Genomic DNA, 19960 nt, shown 5'->3' with positions numbered 1-19960 from the left:
GGTGGGGGGCAGGGACCACCTCAGTCTCCTCTGCGCCCCTGCCGGCCATGCCCAGGAGCGGGGGCTGAGCGGGGCCGTCGGTTACCCCGGGACACCCACCCTGACCTCCCGCCCTGCCCAGACCATTGCCCGGGATCGGGGGTCGGGGGTCGGGAGACGGAGACAGAACCGGCAGCGTGTCCGCAAGGCTCACCTGTCGTGGAGAGCGGGGCCGCGGTGGTGGTGAAGGTGAAGGGAGTTGTGGAGGGTGTCCCGGGACATTCCATGGTCGTCCGAATTATCCTTCCTTCGTGTCCGCAGATGGCAATCAGGCAGGCACCCAGCCCGTCCGTGGTGTTGTAGATGACGTCCTCGTAGTGGTAGGTCTGGCCCTCATAGACGCACGTGCAGGCTGGGAGACGGGGAGGCACGGCCCTCACTCGGAGCCCCCGGCCCCCAGCGCCCAGCCCCTCCACCCGTGTGGGGCCCCTCAGCCTTACCTTCGAGGCTGTGCGTGCAGCGGAGGCCGCCGGCCGTGCATTCACTGGGGAGGAGGACAGGGGAGAGCTGAGGGCCCGCCCGGCCGGGCCGGCACCCACTCCCAGGCTCCCCCACCCACTCACCAGCTCTGGCAGTTCTCTGCCGCGGGGACCCTCGCGCCCACGTCGTGGTAGTTCCCGTCCTCATCGTAGCAGCCGCACTGGGCCACGCACTTCATCTGGTCCTCGCTGAAGAACGGCTCACTGGGTGGGCACCTGGGGTAGCAGCCTGGGCGGGCGCAGCGCACGGGGGAGACTCACCCTAGTGGCCACTGCTGGTGCTGCCAGGGTGGCCGCCCCGCCGCCCGTGCCCCTCCCTGCCTCTCACCTTCCAGGCCCGGCAGGTCCATCTGGCAGTGCCCACTGGGGTTCCGGCAGGTCCTCATGCAGGGCGCCCCGCACGGCTGGTAGTGCCACTCGCACTGGCCCTCGCGGTTGTAATAGTCGCAGAACAAGGCTGAGCACAGAGGGGAGAGGCTGAGCGTGCACCCCTTCCTTCCCGCCCTGCCCTCAGAATGCGGGTCCCTCATGAGCCCTCCCATCCCGGCTGGTCCGTAGGCGCACAGATGCGGGGCACGCCCATGGGCCCCTGGGCGCCCGGGGTTGCGTGCTCACCATGTGTGGGTCAGGCCCTACCCCTGCCCCCGCCCTTCTTCCCCGTGGCAGGGCCCCACTCACGGCAGATGTCCGGGGTCCTCCAGGACACGCACACGCCCACGTCACGGCAGGCCTGGGCGTAGGCGGCCACGGCCGTGCAGAGACACTCACAGTCGCCCCCCAGGTCGCAGGCACACGCATCGCCCACACAGGCCTCGTAGTACTTGGTGGGGTCGACCTGGGGGGAGGGAGGAGTAGGGAGGGTCCACTCAGCAAGCGGTCAGGAGAGCGCAGGAGCTGGCTGCATGCGGCACCCCACCTCTGCTGTCTGAGACCCATGACTCCCACCCACCTGGGCACCGTCACCCGTGTCCCTCACCTCTGCTCTCATCACATCTGTGGTTACAGATGGCCCTCCCCACAGCCGTGTCGTGACCCTGCCTGTCTCCTCGGGGTGAGGGGGCAGCACCCCAACCACACTGCCTGGGAGCACCAGAGCCCAGAGCGGGTCTGCCATCAGACCGTTCCTCCTACACCGCCCGCACATGCCCGGCAAGTCCGGAATCGTGAGACTGCGCTTGTGAGTGGGCACTGGGGTCCATGTTGAAGTCACAGGAGGCCGGGGAATGAGGGCAGGACAGGGGGGTGATGCGGGGTCTGTGTGGCCCAGAGCCCCACTTCTGCGTCATTAAGGAGAGCCGTGGACCCCCGGGCAGTGCTCGTGGCACACCATTCAGACCTCCCACCTGGCAGGCACCCATGTCAAGTCTGAGCTCGGGGGCCCAGGCCAGGCCAGACCCAGTTCTGCCCAGGAGGGAAGGAGGCTCCCCAGCCCGCCAGCCCCCTAGGTCCGGCCCCCACTCCTCAGCCCACCTGAGAATGGCAGGCGGCGAACGTGGCGCTGTTGATGATGCTGCACTGCTTCTGGGACCAGGACTTGCGGTAGGGGTTGGCGGTGCAGGGGTCCCTGGGGGCCGGGGCGTCGGGGCAGGACGGAGAGAACTTCCAGCTGTTGCCAAACTCCAGGGCGCTGCCCACCACGGACTGGCTCCGCGTGGTGAAGTCATTGACACCTTTGTCGTCAAAGTTCCCGCACAGCCCGCAGACCCGGCCCTGCAGACGGGAGCACAGGAGACACTGTGTGCGGGGCTGCAGGGGGCAGGCTGAGGGGGCAGTGCCTAGCCCATCCTGGGAGGGGCGACGACAGGCAGTGCCCTGTGAACTTGCAGGAGGATGGGGTGCACGGTAGGTCCCATGGCAAGCAGGTGAGTAGGTGGACAGGTGGACAGGTGGGCAGATGAGGCTGGGCAGGTGAGCAGGTGGGTAGGTGAGCAGCTGGGCAGGCAGACAGGTAGGTAGATGGGGGGCTGGAAAAATAGGCAGGTGGGTAGGCAGACAGGTGGGGGGACAGGTGGGCAGACCAGGGGCTGCATGGATGGGTAGGTGGGCAGACAGGGGGCTGGACAGATGGGAAGGCAGACAAGTGGGCAGACAGGGGCTGTACAGTTGGGTAGGCACACAAGTGGACAGGTGGGCAGGTGAACAGCTGGACAGACAGACAGGTGGACAGAAGGGGGCTGCATTGTTGGGCAGGCGAGCAGCTGGGCAGATGAGCAGGTGGGCAGGCAGGCAGGTGGGCAGACGGGTCCAGGGGGCACAGGGGTACCAGAGAGCAAGAACAGTACTGTAACCAGGACTCTGCCAGTTGGATGGTTTGGTCTCAACACACCCCTTTCAGGTGGAGTCGTGAGTGGACTCACCCCAGCCCTGAGCAGACTGTCAGCTGCCAGATGGTCCCCTCAGGGCCAGACCTAGGAGCAGGGGCTCTGACCCTGCCTGAAGGGGCCCACGGCCCATCCATTCTCACCTTGTAGTCCTGCCGCAGCCGGATGAACACGCTTGTCTTTCGGTCCCAGGACAGCAGCACGCCGCTCTGAGTCTCCACAGTCAGGTAGATGCCTGTGTACCGGACCTTGTAGGGCAGGCCTCTGCCCGGGCCCCGCTGCACCACCTTGTAGGTGCCCTCGTGCAGGATCAGCTCGTAGTTCTGCAGAGGGACACGTGGACGGGTGGCTGCAGGGCTGAGGGGCCAGCTTGGGGGCGAGGGCCCCACCGGTGGTCAGGGGCTGGTGTCAACCATGGGCTGGCTCCTGACACTGCCTGTGAACATGAGGCAAGAGGCCGAGCAGGGTGTGCTGGGAGCCTGGGGAGGCCACGTGGAAAGTCGGGGCTACGGGTAAGTGGAGCTGATCCCCCGGGGCAGCAGTGTGGCTCCCTGCCTGGTGAACTCTGACCTCCCTCTGTTGGAATTGGGCCCCACATGTGGTGGGTGGAACGCAGACCCCCACAAGGTAGATGCACATCCAGCCCCTGGAACCTGTGAATGCCACCTTGTTTGGAAAAAGGGTCTCCGCAGGGGTCAGTGAGGGATGAGCTCATCCCGGATCAGAGTGGGCCTCAGTCCAAATACAGGTGTCCCTGGGAGAGGAGGGGCGGGCCCGTGGGGGAGGGGCCGATGCAGCTCCCGGTGCAGCCCTAGGACATACAGCTGGAGGGTGGAGGTGGGGAGGGCCCCTGGTGGCCCCTCACCTCCAGGAACAGCTTGATGGCCTTGGAGCAGGTGACACCCGTGGTCCCGCAGGGGACGTTCTCGGTGACCACGCGGAAGGTCCCGTTGGCGGTGCCATTCCCACCACAGTGGTCCTGGGACAGGGAGGGGTCAGGCTGAGCTCATGGCCCCAGGGGCTGGAGGGCCAAGGACAGGGGCACAGAGGGGCACCCCCACGTACCTGGGCCAGTGTGTACTCACAGCTCCCTTCGAAGCTGTAGCGCTCCCCATCAAAGGTGATGAAGTGGCCGTCCCCATAGGCCACGCAGGTGCCCAGGCATGGCTTGTGGCTGCACTCCCACCTGCGGTTCTTGCACGTGCTGTGAGGATAGTGGACAGTGTGCTCGCGGCTGCAGGCCCGGGACCTGGCCCTCCCTGCTCTCCAGGGGGGCTCAGCAAAGGGGTGAGGGTGTGTGCCTGCCTGTCACCCATCTGTCACCTGCCGGCCTCTGGTTTCCAAGCCTGTGCGGGGCTTTCCCAGGGTGGGGGTCATGGCAGTCCCCGGCCCCTCCCTACCTCCTGCAGAGGAGCCCCGACCCACCAGGTGTTGCAGGCGACCCTGATGGTCTCCCCGGGCTTGTAGGCAGCTTCGTTGTGCAGACACGGGCAGTCCTCCTCGGCCACGCAACCCCCGCTCCCGTCCGACACCAGCCCCGGGGGGCACACGCAGCCAGATACGCAGTGGGTGCTGAACTGTGGATGGGCACAGCGTCAGCACCCGCCCTGCCCTGTGCCCGGGGTCCCAGAGGGACCGCACGCCCTCGCCGGCCACTCACACAGTCCACGTCCAGCGTGTGGCAGCTCCTGAGACACTCGGCCCCCGGCGTGCCTGCCGAGGCGTTGCTGCAGTCCAGGTACACCATGGGGGCCGTGCACCCTGTGGATGGAGGCAGCTGAGCGGGCATGTGATGGGCCCCCAGGAGCCCTCCCTGCCTCACCTGGGAGCCCTCCCCACCCTCCCCCCAGCCCTGGGTGCGGCGGGGAGGCCGTACCTGAGCTCTTCTGCTCTGCTGCTCCCAGGCAACTTAGCTTCCCACCCGCACACGAACTGTGAGAGAGACAGAACGCCTTGTTGGGGTCCACTGCCCACCCAGCGCCCCGCAGACCCCACACACGCCCTTCCTGGGCACTGGACCCTCAGAACCCTCTCCCAGGCCAGGGAGGAGGAAAGCAAACTTCCATCCCCTGGGCACCCCCTTGTGTTTCACCATCTTCCCGGGGAAGGGGGGGTGCCCAGGGATCTTTGGGAGTGATGCAGGGGGGCAAGACCAGGATAAGGGGCAGTGCCGTGTGGAGGGGCTTGGGCCCAGCTTGTCCCTTACCACACCACGCCGTTGTCGTGCACCACCTCCCCCGGAGCCACCACAGAGCTATGGAAGTAGCAGGGGCAGGCCTCGGCGGACACGCAGGCACCTGCATCATCCAGGAAGGTGCCCGAGGGGCAGACACAGCCATCCACGGGAACGAAGGAGACACCGCAGGTGACGTCCACCTGGCTCAGAGCGCGGCAGGTGGGCTGGCAGCTGTCCACCACATACGTGTAGTTCTGGGACTTGGGGCAGCTGCTCATATACTTGGCTAGGGGCAAGGGAGGTGCTCAGTCAGTGGCTGGAGGCCCCCTCCATGCTGGGGTTTAAACAGCCCGAGACTCAGTTTCCCCTCTGACACTCAGGGGTCATCGGAGCACCAGGTCCTTGGTTAGTCTGGTCAAGGAAGCGTGAAGCTCTGGCGGAGAAGGTGTGGGTGGGTGCATGTGCCCCCGGGGCCCCCAGCGCCCTGCCCACCCCCTCCTGGGCACAGAGTGGCCTGGGGACACTCACTGCACACGCCGTCCCTCCAGCTGCTGAGCAGCACCCCCTTGGTGGCGCAGGCGTGCACATAGGAGGACAGGGCCGCACACAGGCAGTCCTCGCTCTTCTCACAGTTACACGTGTCGAACATGCAGTTCTGGGGATGGGGATGCAGGGTCCATCAGGGACCCCCACCCGCCCAGGCCCCTGCTCTCCCCATGAGTCCTTCCTGGGACCCCCACCTGGGCTCGGAGCTCCACCCTGAGGATGGACAGCAAGTGGTGGGGGGCTCGCAGACACCCCCAGGAGAGCCAGCTTGGACACTAAGTGACTGCAGTTGGGGTCAGGGAGGGGACAGCAAGAAGGCACGGAGCTGGGCCAAGGTCGAGGTCACAAGGGGTCTCCACAGGACCAGGGCAGGGGTGGGCCTGGGCCTTCCACCTGCCGACACACCTCCCTAGGGACTTGAGCTTCTGAGAAAGTGGCCTGTGAGCCAACTGTTGTGGGTTGGGTCATGTCCCCCCAAAAGACATACAGAAGCTCTAATGTCCAGGGCCTAAGGAAATGACCTTATTGAAAATAGGATCTTTGCAGATGTGATGAAGATTGTGTTGTAGGGATGGGCCCCGAATTATGACACAGATACAGGGGAGGGGCCGAGACCATGTGGCCGTGGAGGCAGTGGTACCAGGAGCCCCGAGACGCTGGGAGACCCAGGAGGAGGGCACGGCCCTGCACACACCTTGCCTTAGGACTTCGTCCTCCAGAACTGGGACAGAAGCGATTTCTCTAGTTTTTAGCAACCTAGCGTGTGTTCCTTTGTTACAACAACGACCACACCCACAGTGGCCGTGCTGATGGTCCAGAGCAGCCCAGGGGAGGACTGACCAAGCAGCGCACCATGCCGTGGGGCGTGCTCAAGACGGGGAACCCACAGAGAGGCTGGGGGACAGTCCAGGTGGGGCAGGGGGTCTCACCGAGTGGAAGGGCGCAGGGTTGAGTATAGAGTGGCAGCGTGAGAAGGCTCCGGCCGGGTCGGTCAGCAGGGAGCACCAGTGCCGAGCATAGTTCTCTGGGACAGGGGAGGCAAGCTGGCTGGCTGCCCACCACTGGCACAGCTCCTCCCTTGCTCCCACCCCTCTGGCAGCCTCCGCTCCTGTGCCCAGGCTCTGGGGGCCCCACGGCCCCAGCAGAGCTGTGTTGGAACTTGGGGCTCACCCACATGCCGACAGGGCAACAGGGTGCTCTCCCCAGAGACGAGCCCCAGACCCTGCTGCCCGCACACACGCCTGGACGTCAGGGCTCCCCCAGGCCCACGCGCCCCAGGGCCCTGGGAGACAGGAGGCTTGGGCTCCCAGGCCCGGCCCAGTGAAGGGAGGGTCCGGGGGGTCACCGGCACCCACATACCGTTCTCCACGCTGAGGGAGCAGGGGTCCTCGAAGCTGTTCTTGACATTGGGGCAGGCGGCCTGGGTCTTCCAGGTGTTGGCAAAGGCGGCAGCCGTGCCCTCCACCACGCCGCTGAGGGCGCGGAAGTCATCGGCCTGGTTCTGGTTGAAGTTCCCACACAGGCCTGCGGGTCAGGGCCCAGGGATGAGGCGTCAGTGGGGCAGCCAACCTGGCCATCCCGCCTGCCTGGTGGTCCCTCTAGAGACCAGCACAAGGTGCACTGGCCAGAGAGCCCCATCCCAGGATCGAGGTGCAGAGCCATCTGCACATAAGCCCTGGTGGGGATCAGGCCCTGTGCAGAGCCTGCCCTTGTAAGGTCAGCTCCCTGGGGCCATAGGTTGTATATGGGGTGCCCTGGGTGGTGCAGGGGTCTCCACCGTGCCCTGGGAGCAGCCCCCTCCCAGCCCATCCTGCCAGCCTCACCGCACATCTGTCCCTGGTAGGAGGGGTCCAGCCTGAGGAACACCTGCATGAGGGGAACCAGCTGTACTTGCAGCTGCAGCCCAAGGCCCGTGTGCACCAGGATGAAGAAGGAGGTGGGCCTGAACACGGTGATGTTGGCTGCAGGGATGGGGGCGAAATCAGAGTCTGCACAGAGGCCAGGCCTCGCCAGACAGAGCCTCCTTGTTCCTGGGACAGCCCAGGAGGTGGCGGGCAGGCGGGGAGGGTCCTCTGGGGATGGGCTAGAAGGAGACAGGGGTCTGCTGGGCCCTGGGAGTGGGCAGTGCTGGGAGTGACCGCTGCTGGTCCCCAAGAGGCCAGGCACCAAGTGTGCTCCACACCAGGTCCTCATAGTGGCTGCCAGTGGACCACTGACACCCCACGTGCAGACAGGAAACCAACCACGGGAGATACCAGAAGTGGCCCAGGCCACAGAGCACTAGCAGGGTACCTGGCTGGCCGTGCGCAGGCGCTGGGGGCAGAGGCCTGGCTGCTGCACGGCCCAGTGGTGCCGAGCCCACGTACCTGCTGACACGGGCAGCTGGGTGTAGATGGAGTTTATGAAGACCCCGCCATTGGCCTGGATCTGGATGATCTAGGGAGAGGAGGACGCCAGGGCCGTAGAGTGAAGAGCCTGCCTGCTTGGGGGTCCAGGCAGCGCTCCCCAGGGGCCAGCCCAGCAGAGGCAGAGCAAGGAGGGGAGCCCTGGCCTCGACCTCCAAGCTCTGGGGGACTCTGAAGCCCAGGGCTGGGGGCCAGGCCTGGGCCCATGGGGTTGAAGGAGGGAGCGAGGGTCTGTACCCTCTGAGCCAGGTTCCTGCTCCACCCCGTTTCCCAGTGGGCCCCTTACCGTGTCCCCACCGTTCATGCTGAGCGCCACCGATTTGAGGCAGTTCTCATTGTCTGTGAGGCCACACGTCCGCAGCTCGGCCAGCACAGTGAAGAGGTCGCCTGTGCATTTCTGTCAGGGTAAAGCCCCCCCACGCGTTGGGGGACAGCCACACACACACATGTGGGGCCCCTGTTCTCAGGACTGCCCTTGTGGGTAGACACGGACGGTGGCACCTGTGGCCACGTCCTGGCAGCTGGTCTCCAGCCCTGGGAGCCCCTTCTTGTGAGTGTGAGCCCAGGCTTCCCTCTGGGGATGAGATCCCAGGAGGAGGTCAAGGGGGGCTTCACCCCTTCTGATGGCCATCACAGAGGGCCCTTCCCAGAGGCACAGGGGCCCTGAGAGTCCCAGGACAGGTGAGGCCTGACATGCTCCCCCTCCCCAACTTACCTTGGACAGGACGTAGCTGCAGTCCCCGTGCACGTCATAGAGCCTCTCGTCGTAGGTGGAGATGTGGGACCCGCCCTGGACAGAGCAGGTGCCAGGGCACGGGAGGTCCTGGCACTGCCACAGCCCCCCGGAGCAAGTGCTGGGGAGAGAGGCATGATGTGCAAGAGGCAGACCCCACCCCATGCACCCCCGCCAGGGGCAGGGCAGCCAGGATGCCTACCAGGAGCTGCAGCTGGTGGTGAAGGAGGCCCCTGGGGCGTAGGTATGTCCGCCGTGGGTACAGGGGCACCGCTCCAGAGGCAGGCAGCCCCCATGGGTGACATCATCCAGCACCGTGCCTGGGGACAGTGGAGGGGTCATGAGTGGGCTGGGTCAGATGTTGGGAATTCAGTGACTACCGGCAGCCAGGGGGGTGGGGGCCAGTCCCCAAGGGCCAGGAGGACCTGCCTGGGGGGCAGAAGCAGCCGTCCACACAGTGGTCCTCGCAGAGCTGGGAGCGCTCGGGGTTGGAGCAGGTGTCGGCGCAGGGCGAGCCGCACTCCTGGTGCCGCATGTTGAGGGGGCAGGTCTGGGCTGCAGAGAGGAGGCAGCACGTGGGCCCCAGGAAGCTGCCCAAGCATGGGGCATACAGGCAGCCCCCCCCTTGACCTTCCATGTGCCATCCAGGGTCCCCAAGGGAGCCCCTCATGTTGGGAGGCTGGGCCCCCCGCCATGCCAGCCCCCAGCTGCCATCTGCAGGAGGCGGCGCGCAAGGAAGCCTGGGGAGCAGCCCTCCTCCCTCTTGGACAGCCCCCCTGTGCCCGCCCGGCTGCTGGAGGAGCTCAGCCCACTGCACCCAGGCTAGGTCCTCCTCAGGGCTTCCCAGGTCCCCGAGGTCTCCTGCCCACCCTCTGGAATGACTCTACTTGTCCCTGGTCCGCAGCCAGATGCCAGCTGTCCCCCCCCACCCCAGGAGCCAGTGCTGGCATGGGGCACTCACGGCAGAGGTCGGGGCCCCTCCAGTTCTGGGGCCGTCCCCCCGCGTGGGCGCACTGGCGGGAATACTCCGCGAAGGTGGCACATGGGCAGGTAGGGCAGCGGCAGAGGTCCTGGGTGCAGGCGGCCACGTACTCGGCGGGATCCACCAGCGCGTTGCACTCGGCAAAGGCCTGGCCAAGCAGGGTGCGGCGGCAGACGCCCTCCTGGGGAGCACAGGGGTTCGGTGCCTGTGGGGGCGTCTCCAGGCCGGGCCCCTGCCTCCCTGAGAGGTCCCGTTGATCCTTCCGTCTGTCCCTCCACTCACATATCCCTCCGTTGTCTGTTGTCCATCCACCTGCCCAGCCAGCCGTCCACCCTCCCGTCCTCCCATCACCGTGGACTCACCACCCTTGGGTGCAGAGCTCTGCGGGGCTCTGGGGAGGGAGCCCTGAGTGTGGACACCACCCACCTGCTCCGGGCTCCAGGAGGCACCTGTCCACAGCGCCAGCACCCAGGACAGCGGCACCCACCCCTCAGGCAGCCCCAGCAGAGCCAGAGCCGGCCTCCCACACCCTCTTCCCTCCCTGGCCCCAGCCAGCTGGGGGTGGGCTGCAGCACCACATCCTCATTTCAGGCTCAGGGTCAGGTTCTGCTGGTGCCTCCAGGCCACTTCTCAAAGTGGGGTCCTCCCAGCTCCCCTGTAGGTCCCGCCGCAGGCAGAACTGTATGTGTGTGGATGTGAATTTGCACATGCAGAGGGGTGCACATGCTTATACATGCACTGCCCACATACTTAGGGCACGTGTGTCCAGCAGGCGAAAGTGAGTCCGTACAGAGGGTGTGTCTCCAGAGCGGAGGCTGTGTCCTTTGCCAGCTGAGGGCAGGGAGCCCCTCTGTCACCTGGACACCCCAGGACCCACCACAGGAAGCCTGAGTCCGCCCTCCTGGCTGTCCCCATGCCCTGGGGAGAGCAGGGACCGTGGGCAGCCTGGGTCCCTGAGAGGCGCTCACCCTATCTGTGCAGTTGTTGGCTGGGGAAGGCGGGGGGTCCTGGCATTGCTCTGTGGGCCCATCCAGCTTCTGCAGATTCCCAAACTGTAGAGGGGTCAGCCTGGCATCTGTGGAGATGAGATGTTTGGTGCGGGGTGTGCTGAGGGCCCCTGGGAGTAGGGCAGGGATAGTTGCCGGGGGACCCCTGCCCGTGCCCTGGGGCGTCCCCACCCTGACCTGGGCAAAGCCACTCCCAGCATCCCCCCGGGATGGCACCCTGACCCCACCCTGACCCCAGGTGGCACTCACTATGGGAGTAGAACTCATTGACAGCCGGGAGCCCGTTGAAGTCCCCACACAGTCCACACGTCTGGTTGGCGTACTTGGGGTCCAGCTCCAGCTGGGGGCAGAGAGGGGGGCAGCTTCAGCCTCTCCCAGCCTGCAGAGCCTGGGCCCCTGCAGACTCTGCCCCCGACCCGGCGGGGGGAGCATGGGGGCAGAACATCCTCACCAGGGCGCTGTCCTCTCTGTTCCACAGGAAGGTCAGCCCCAGCCGGACAGTGACCTTGAGGTAGACGCTGCTCTGCTCCACCAGGAGGCCAGCGCGGCTGTAGGGCAGCTCCTCCCTGGAGTGGAATATTCTGGTTGTCCCACGGCCAAGGTGTCCAGCAGGGCCCAGGGCCCTCCCCACCGGCTCTGAGCCCTGACCCCACCCCAGGGTCCCGGCTCCTCCCAGCCCAGGCCAGGCTCACCTCTGCCCGTTGATGAGGACGGAGCCGTTGGAGGCTTCCAGCACCAGCCCCTGGGTCTTGAGGACGACGTGGGTGATGGTGGGCCTGGAGCCGGCCAAGCCGCGGCGGAGCTGGATGTTGAAGTCCTCGTAGGCGGCCCCGCAGTGCGTGGAGAAGACATAGTTGCACAGGCCCGGGAAGCGGAAGACGTCCCCGTCGAAGGTCTTGTAGTGGAAGTCGCCCCATGTGCTGCACACCCGCCCGTTGTGCGCAGGGTTCAGGACTGCGGGGAGAGCACGCTGGGGCCCGGGTGCATGCCACCAGCCTCGCCCAGCCACCCATGGGCAGCCGACCCTGGATTTGGGGCGGGGAGCCAGGAGGACAGCCACTCCCTGCCTTGCTGCCCTAGCCGCTCTGATGCTCCCTGAGAGCCCTGCCCCTGCCCCAGCATCCAGGGCCACTCCCCAGGAGACCCGTCCACAGGGAAGACTCCCAGGCATGACCGAGGCCATCCAGCTGCCCACACTATGCCAGCTTCACCCCCCGGGGTCTGCGAAACCCCACCCCATCAGCAGTGGGCAGTGTCCACTCACAGCTCATGGTGGGCAAGATGGTGACGGGTGGGATGACGGTCACACTCCAAGCTGCAGAGTGAGGGTGGGTCACATGAGAAATGCTGCCAGGCCGGGACCCCTGTCCTCCTCACTGGCTGCCCTGACCCAGCCCAGGGAGCCCCAGAACCAGGGCCGTCCCCGTCCCCGTCTGCCCAAGACCCTTCTGCCCAGGGCTCCTCTGCCCTAAGCATGCATGTACATGTGTGCACATGCACTGTGTGTGAGTGAGCTCACGTGTGCATGCACGTATGAGTGTGTGACCACTTGTGCATGTGCGTGTGAGTGTCTATGAGTGTTTCAGCTTCTCTACTCCGTTCCTTTGCTTTCTTTGGGCCGTGTCCCCCCCTTGCCCCCCCCACCCCGCCATCTCGTCTTGCGGGCAGCTGTGGGATTGGGAAGGATCTCCGTGTGACAGCTGATGTAGGAAGTGGTCCAGCCCCCGAGGGGCGCCCCACCACCCAGGGCCTGGGCTCCCTACCAGCATCCACCCGCGGACTGTTCGCAGCAGCCTCCGTGCTTGCCCAGCTGGGCTGCACACCGCCCTGGGTCTCTGTGGGGAAGGGGGACAGGAGTCAGAAGCTGCGCATCCGCCATCCCTTCCTGGCAGGCTTCAGGGTAGCGTCCACACGAGCAGGATCTGGCCTCCTCAGGGCTCCACGGGGTGTGAGGCCTCCACAGGGACCTTGTGCTGACCCCTGCTCTCCCCGTCCACAAGTTCAGCAGAGGGGGGGTGCCTCGTCTCGCTGGGAGGGGGCAGCTGCTGCTGCTGGCTCGGGCCACAAAAATGGAATCAGGAAAATGCGTTGGCCCCGTTGACCCTGGCCACCCCTGAAGAGGGATCGGCCCCATCCTGGGCGTCCCTTGGCGAAGGACAAAGACTGGCTTTGTTGGGGACAAGGACATACGCAGTCGGGGAGGCTTCTGGGCATGACTTAGCAGAAACCCAAGACCAGAGCCAGTCGCGTTGGAACTGACAGTCATGGCAGCGGGAGGCATGGGGGCCCCATTGCCCCGAGTCCTGGGGTGGCTGCCCTGTGGCCTGAGTGCCCACCACCTCCAGCCTGACGGGGGCCAAGGCCAGGTGCTTCCCCAATGGCCAGGCCCCCACAACCCCTCGCTGCCGTGGTGGGCGTCAGGGGAAGCCCTCCCAGGCCCCTCGGCTGAGCTCTCACTGCGGCACCCCAGCACCCGTCTGCCCGGAGTCTCCACACTCAGCCCAAGACTGAGCTTCCCGGGGAGTGGGAGGGGGGGCCCCCAGGTCCCTGGTGTGGCCAGCTCGGCGAGGGGCGCAGCGAGGCCACGGCACCAGCCTCTGCTTCCTGCTAGACTTTCCCAGCAGGGACTTCGGACACCTGGAAACCGCAGGGACTGGCGCGGCATTAATCTTTCCTTTCGAGGGCCCTGGATGAATGCGTTTCCCACAGGCACAGCCACTCCCTCTGTGCACCCCTGACCCCAGCCTGGCCGCACCCCACAGGCAGAAACTAGAGGGTGTCACCAGGAGGCGGGCTGCACCGCACACGCACACCCCCGGATCTGGGGTTGGTTCCCACAAGGATTGGCTCAACCCGGAGCCCTGTCCCGGCAGGGTCGCTAGCGCAGCGAGGCCTGGTCCGCAGCACCCGGCCAGAGAAATGCTCGCCACCGACCATCCCATCACACAGTGGTCTGACGGCAACGCCCCTGATGTAGGACCCATCTCAGACCGCCTTTGCCCACCCCTCAAGGGACTTGCCCCCCAAGGGAAGCAGGTGGAGGATGAGGGCTCGCTGGTGAGACCCATGGCTCAGGCACATGGCCTGAGACCCGCGCGGCCCAGGAAAGCCTGGGAGAGCCTGGCTGAGTGGGTGGGTGCCCTGCTGTGCCAACCAGCACACAGCCCCCTGACCAGTGCGGCAGGCTGGGGTACTCAGCACCGCTCAGCCCCGGCCAGGGGCTCTGGGACATGACCGTCCTCACCACCATCACCCCCTCCATGGAGAGAGCTGTGGGCCAGCGACCACCTGCCCGGACCCCTGAACCCGGACGAGGCACCGCAGGGTGGCCTGGCGGGAGCAGAGCTTGGGGCCAGGGGCTGGGCGAGGCAGCCTGCAGTGGCCAGGGCTCCAGGCCAGCCCTGCTGGGTGTCACCCAGGCAGCCCCTGAGGCCGTGTCTTTCCTGTTGACAGTACGCATTAGGGCTCCTGGTACTTCCCCTGGACACTAAGTGCCACAGGCCTGGGACTGACAAGGGGAGGCAGGAGGGCCAGGTTGGGGCTCAGAGGCAGCTCCTCCGCGGCTGCGTGTCACCCGCCAGCTGCTCCAGCCCTAATCTGAGGGGCTCCTTTGGGGGCTGCGCTGAAGCCTGTCACCGTCCCACGGACCAGAGTGGCACCTAGCCCCGGCCCCCCCAAGCCCCCACCCCAAGACCCTGTCAGCAGTTCTCCTGGGAGGACCCAGCTCCTCCTGGGTGCAGGCTGAGAACCGGTGGCCCCACATACGGGGCGAGGGCCTGCCTGCCCCTCCGCAAGGGCCTGCAAGGGAGGCACCAGGCTCTCCATCCTCACCTGACTTCTGCACCAAGAGCAGGGCGGCAAGGGCCCAGGCCAGCGCCAGGCACCCACTCGGGGCACCCATCCTGGGGGCTGGCAGGGCGGTGGGCGGGTGGCCGGGAAGCAGTGGCCCTGGTGCTCGCTCCCTGGGGGCCTGGGGCTTATATAGTGAGAACCCTTGGCTCTGCGCCCGGCTCCTGGGCCACGCACGGCTCCGTCCTCTCCCCCGAGCAGCCACGTGTGTTTGCTCTTGGGGAGGGGCTGAGGCAGGAAAGACGCCGGACAAGGAAGGATTTGCGGCTGTGGGCCCAGCTTCACGGGACCCCCGCCCCCACCTGCCCACACCCGCCCCAGTGCAGCTTCTGAGAATCCGAGGGATGCAGCCCTGCCGCCTGGTGCCAGGAAGGTGTTGCCAGTGGCCCAGCCTGGACAGCAAAGCTCCTGGCTCCGGCCGCCTGCTCGTGTCTTGTGCAACCAGTGGGAGGGCGGTCAGCATGAGCCCACGCTCAGTCCCCACCCGCAGTCCCAACGCTCAAACCCCATGGTCGGACCCCATGTTCAGGCCCCCATGCTCAGTCCCCACGCTTGGCCCCCATGCTCAGTCCCCACCCTCGGTCCTTGCACTCCATCCCCCATGCTCAGCCCCATGCTCGGCCCCCATACTTAGTCCCCACACTCAGTCCCCCACGCTGGGCCCCCACACTCGGTCCCCGTGTTCTGTCCCCATGCTCAGTCCCCACACTCAGTCCCCCACTCTCCATCCCCATGCACAGTCCCACACTCAGTCCCCCCGCCACTCGGCCCCCACGCTCAGTTCCCCATGCTCCGTCCCCCCACTCTGTCCTCCATACTCAGTCCCCATGCTCAGTCCCCACGCTCAGTCCCCCACTCTCCGTCCCCATACTCAGTCCCCATGCTCAGTCCCCACGCTCAGTCCCATACTCAATCCCCCCCCACACTCGGCCCCCATGCTCCGTCCCCACACTCAGTCCCCCATACTCGGCCCCCACGCTCAGTCCCCCACACAGTGTCTCCATGCTCAGTCCCCACGCTCAGTCCCCCACTCTCCATCCCCATGCACAGTCCCACACTCAGTCTCATGCTCAGTTCTCCCCACACTCGGCCCCCATGCTCAGTCCCCCATGCTCCATCCCTACACTCAGTCCCCCCCATACTCGGCCCCCATACTCAGTCCCATGCTTAATGCCCCATGCTTGGCTCGATGCTCGGCCCCCACGCCCAGTCCCCACACTCAGTCCCATGCTCAGTCCCCACACTCAGTTCCACACTCAGCCCCTAAGCTTGGTGCCAAAGCTCCTGGGAACCTGGCTGAGGCCCCCGCCATCGGTCTGCCCCAGGTGCTGGCCAGGGGTGCTCAGCCTGCACCCAGGAGGACTCAGACTGCACTCCTCTCTGTCACCAAGTTCATTTTAAGGGGGCACAGAAGCCCTGAGAGTGGACACCCAGGCTGGCCCTTGTCCGGGGGCTCCCAGCACAGTGGGTTTGACCCTCCCCTCATCCTGGGATGGCTCAGTGACCCCAGGCTGGGTAGCACAAAGGAAGCTGCTGTTCCTCAGGGGCCCCTGATCCTCACCGGGGCTGATGGCCCCTGGCAGGGCTGATGGGGTCACCTCAGGGGCTGAGGATCTCTCAACCCCAGTACTGCCCTGAGTGGGAGCCACAGAGGGCCCAGCTGCCTGGCTGCTGGCCACAGGGGAACATTTTTCTGTCAGTGAAGCCTCACCGGCCATCCCCTTGTGACTCACACTCCAGGCATCTGTTCTCTGGCCCTTACCCCATGCCTGAGTGTGTCTGAGAGCATCCCAGGGGGCACACCCTGGGTGGGAAGCAGGGGCCCCCAGGCAGTAACCAGCTCATCAGGTGCTGGGCAGCTCCTCCATCGATTTGGGTGATAAATAGCAAGAGGTACCTGGTTACCTCCTGCCTGGTACCCCTACTGCCTGGTACCCCCCTGCCTGGTAACGTCCCTGCACTTCTTTTTGAGGATGAGTTCGTAGAAGTGGATTTGCTGGGACAACCGGAAAACCACCTTCCAAACTGTGCCCCCTCTGCTTGGCTGGCGGCCCCCGGGGGCAGGTGTCTGGAGGCTCACGGTGGACACCTGGGATCTGCTTTTCATTTGGTTCCCAGCGTCTTTGGAGCAGGGTGCACCCGCCCCGGAGCTGGCCCCTATTTCCTGGCATCAGAGCTCCCGCGGATGGGCCTGGCCTGGTGCCTGCTTACGTCCACCGCCCTGCAAACCTCCGGGCTGCCCTTGGCCCCGACCCCCGTGGCTGGCCCCTCTGCATCCCTGAGGGTCCTGATTCTCAGGCCGTGCCCCCACCTGCCAGCCCCACGCACACACGAGCAGCCCTGGGCTCCTTGGATGCCAGACTCCAATAGAAGTTATTCAGCGCTTGGAATTTGCCATCTTCCCCCCACCCCCACCCCACCACCTCGGAAGGAGGGCCTCATGCGCGGGGGCCTTGCCTCTTGTTCACGGCTGGCACACAGCAGGCACTCAACACATGCGTCAAACGCGAGGTGGAGACTTGGCGTGGCCCAGGTAGTGCCCGCGAGTGCTGTCCCCTGGGTGGAGGCAAGTGGCGGGCCCGCCGGGGTGCAGCTATTGAGACATCCCGGATGCGGCTCAGGAGCCTGTTTGCTCAGCCAGTTTACCTCTTCACACTTGATGGAGCTGAGGACGGAGATAAAGGAGAGAAGGGAAGCGGCTGCTGGGAAGGAGCGGGCTCGCCAGGGACGGTGCCAGGAGCCTGTCCCGCCTTGGGTCCACCCCGCCCTCACCCACACAGACTGGGGGCCGTGGGGGGGGGACCACACGGGGCGGTGCAGAGCCAGAGCGGATGGCCCCCGCCCCTCAGGGGCTTGGTAGGTGTTCAGGGCCCCTTCTGAGCTCACCCCTCCCTGCACCCTAGCACCGCAGCGCAGGCTCGGGGGAGGCTCCCAGGATGCGTCAAGACTCGGCATTTATGGAGTGCTGCCAGTTTGCGCGGCTCCACCTTGGACACTGTGGAGGGTCCAGGAGGACTGGGGCCTGGTCCTGGGAGTTGCAAGCAACTCTAGGTCTGCTCACAGCCTGGCCCTGGACCATCCTGGGGGTGGGCTGTCCACACCTGCTGCCTCTTGCTCCTCAGACAGCTGTGTGGCCGCAGCCATGGGCACCCTGGCTGCCCCGGTCTACAGCCCCCGGGGCTTATGCTCCTTTAGCTAAGGCGCCCAGTGATGGACTGACAACCTAGGCCGGGTGGCCAGGGTGAGGAGGGTGACTCAGGCAGAGACGCACCCCAGGCCCCACATGTGGGCAACACGCCGCTCTCTCCTGGGCCCCCAACACACTCAGGGTGCCTCCTGTGAGGCTCCAGGGACCAGCCTAGGTCCAGAAGAAACAAGTGGAGGATGCGTTGGGCCATCATGACCCCTCCAGGCTGCCAGGTTGTGCCCATGCCAGGCACCTGGGATGCAGACCAGTAGCCTTGACAGTCCCACTGGAAGTGGCGAGTCATGGTGGTAAGGGGTGAGACTGGGGGGCGCTGGGCCCCGGAGCCACCCCGCTGCAAGCAGAGAGCCTGCCACCTTGTCCTTGGGCTGCAAGAACAGAGCCTCCCGAGGAACACCCCCAAACCCAGGAGGAGACCGCAGGCCACCCAATCTCTTCTACTTTTTCCTGCTCTTCACACAGATCCCTTTCCTCACCTGCGTCCTCTCTTTCTGCCTCCTGTCTTCCTTCCTTCTATCAAATTCTGAGCCCCAGGGTGGTCCTGCCCTCGACTCAGGGATTCACCTTGGATGAGGAGAACAAAAGTCTTGCCCCTGTGGAGCTTACCATGCATGGGGCCATGTGGGGAGGGACTCGGGGAGACCAAGAGAGTGATGGCACTGTGTGGGGTGGGGCGCAGCCTTCAGCACTGCCCAGCCGGATCACCCCTCCTCTTTTCAAAAGGAGACTCTACCCATTAACAACTCCTTGGCCCCTGACGCCCACCATCTCCTCTCTGTCTCTGGATTTGACGGCCCCCGACCACACGAGTGAGGCCAGGCAGTGCCCACCCCTGGGTCTGGCTTATTTGCTCGGCATCACATAGTGGCAGTTGCTCGGCCCTCCCTTTCTTAGGCTCAGGGGTGTCTCGCTGTGGGGATGTTACCATAGTCTGTTTCCCGGGTCATCTGCTGACCGACACGGGCTGGTTTCCACCTGTTGGCTCTGTCATTATGGGTATGCAAGTGTCTCCCCAAGTCCCTGCTTGCAGTGTCTTGGGGGATGACCATTCACGTGGGCTCCACCCTCATGACCCCATCGCCTCCCAAAGCCCTCACCTGCTGACACCATCACCTCTCAAGGTGAGGACTTCAACATGTGGATTTGGGGAGGTTGTGTTCCGATCAAAGTAAGCTCCAACTCTCTTCTGGTGGAGTTTTTAGAGTTTTCTACGTGTAAGATCGCGTCATCCATGACCTCCTTTCCAAACCAGGTACCTCATAGTTCCTTTTCCTTGTCTGATTGCTCCGGCCCGAACTAACAGGAGTGGTGAGCATGGGCATCGTTGCCTCGTTCACGATCTCGGAGGGAAAGCTCTCATTTTTCACCACTGGGAAGCCCGTGGGGGGTGGGCTTGTCACATGTTACCTTTACTACCAACATGGTTTCCTTCTAATCCCGCCTTGTTGAGTGTTGTTATCATCAAAGCCAGTTCTGGCAAATTCCTTTCCTGCATCTGTTGAGATGGTCATGAGCCCCGTCATTCTATCAATGCTGATTCCTGCGTGTGGGCTGTCCTGCATGCGGGCGGCCCTTGCGCCCTGGGGATACACCCACCCACCTTGGTTGCGGTGTATAATTTTCTGATGTGCTTCTGACTTGGTTTGCAGGTACTTTGTGAGCACTTCCGCCCCCATGTTCACAAGGGATACGGATGCGTGTTTGTCGTGTCCATATCTGGCGGGTGTTGGGGGAGCGCTGGCCCCACAGAGCAAGTGGGGCGGTTCCCTCCTCTGTGGTGCTTTGGGGGAGTTTGGGAAGTATTGGTGCTGCTTCTTCTCTAAATACCAGGGAAGGCTTCTCCCTCTCTCTTTTTAAGATTTCATTTATTTATTCATGAGAGACAGAGAAAGAGAGAGAGGCAGAGACACAGGCAGACGGAGAAGCAGGCTCCATGCAGGGGGCCCCATGTGGGACTCGATCCCAGAACCTCGGGATCATGACTCAAGCCAAAGGCAGACGCTCAACCACTGAGCCACCCAGGCTCTCCTAGGGAAGGCTTCTCATCCCAAGATCTTTGTGGGGGCGGCTGTGATTGCCCACTTACCTCCATACTAGGGACAGGTGCGTGTGCTTCGTCCATCTTGTGAGGCAGCTTTGTTGATTGTAAGTTTCCAGGAACTTGTCCGTGTCTTCAGCAAATCTGGTAAAATCATTCACAGTATTAAGATCACTTATT

The 19960-nt window shown here is 64.8% G+C and overlaps 1 protein-coding gene across 1 annotated transcript in view; it reads right to left on the bottom strand.

Moving 5' to 3' along the window:
• MUC5B (mucin 5B, oligomeric mucus/gel-forming) overlaps positions 1-14589 on the bottom strand; it is a 31334-nt gene extending 16745 nt beyond the window's left edge. The window contains 30 exon segments of the mRNA XM_038564487.1: positions 194-391; positions 480-523; positions 603-747; positions 847-975; positions 1197-1353; positions 1989-2228; positions 2983-3162; positions 3705-3818; positions 3905-4043; positions 4265-4416; positions 4500-4600; positions 4716-4771; positions 5046-5301; positions 5544-5670; positions 6491-6585; positions 6921-7085; positions 7385-7522; positions 7928-7997; positions 8253-8363; positions 8682-8820; positions 8902-9019; positions 9129-9254; positions 9661-9862; positions 10650-10756; positions 10938-11028; positions 11140-11254; positions 11381-11642; positions 11953-12003; positions 12452-12523; positions 14520-14589. Of these exon segments, the coding sequence (XP_038420415.1) occupies positions 194-391; positions 480-523; positions 603-747; positions 847-975; positions 1197-1353; positions 1989-2228; positions 2983-3162; positions 3705-3818; positions 3905-4043; positions 4265-4416; positions 4500-4600; positions 4716-4771; positions 5046-5301; positions 5544-5670; positions 6491-6585; positions 6921-7085; positions 7385-7522; positions 7928-7997; positions 8253-8363; positions 8682-8820; positions 8902-9019; positions 9129-9254; positions 9661-9862; positions 10650-10756; positions 10938-11028; positions 11140-11254; positions 11381-11642; positions 11953-12003; positions 12452-12523; positions 14520-14589 (3970 nt within the window).
• Positions 14590-19960: the final 5371 nt, after the last annotated feature.

The sequence above is a fragment of the Canis lupus genome, chromosome 18 (assembly GCF_011100685.1).
Source record: "Canis lupus familiaris isolate Mischka breed German Shepherd chromosome 18, alternate assembly UU_Cfam_GSD_1.0, whole genome shotgun sequence".
NCBI lineage: Eukaryota > Metazoa > Chordata > Mammalia > Carnivora > Canidae > Canis > Canis lupus.
The sequence above is the reverse complement of the archived record's forward strand: the minus strand, read 5'-3'. Positions and strand labels throughout refer to the sequence as shown.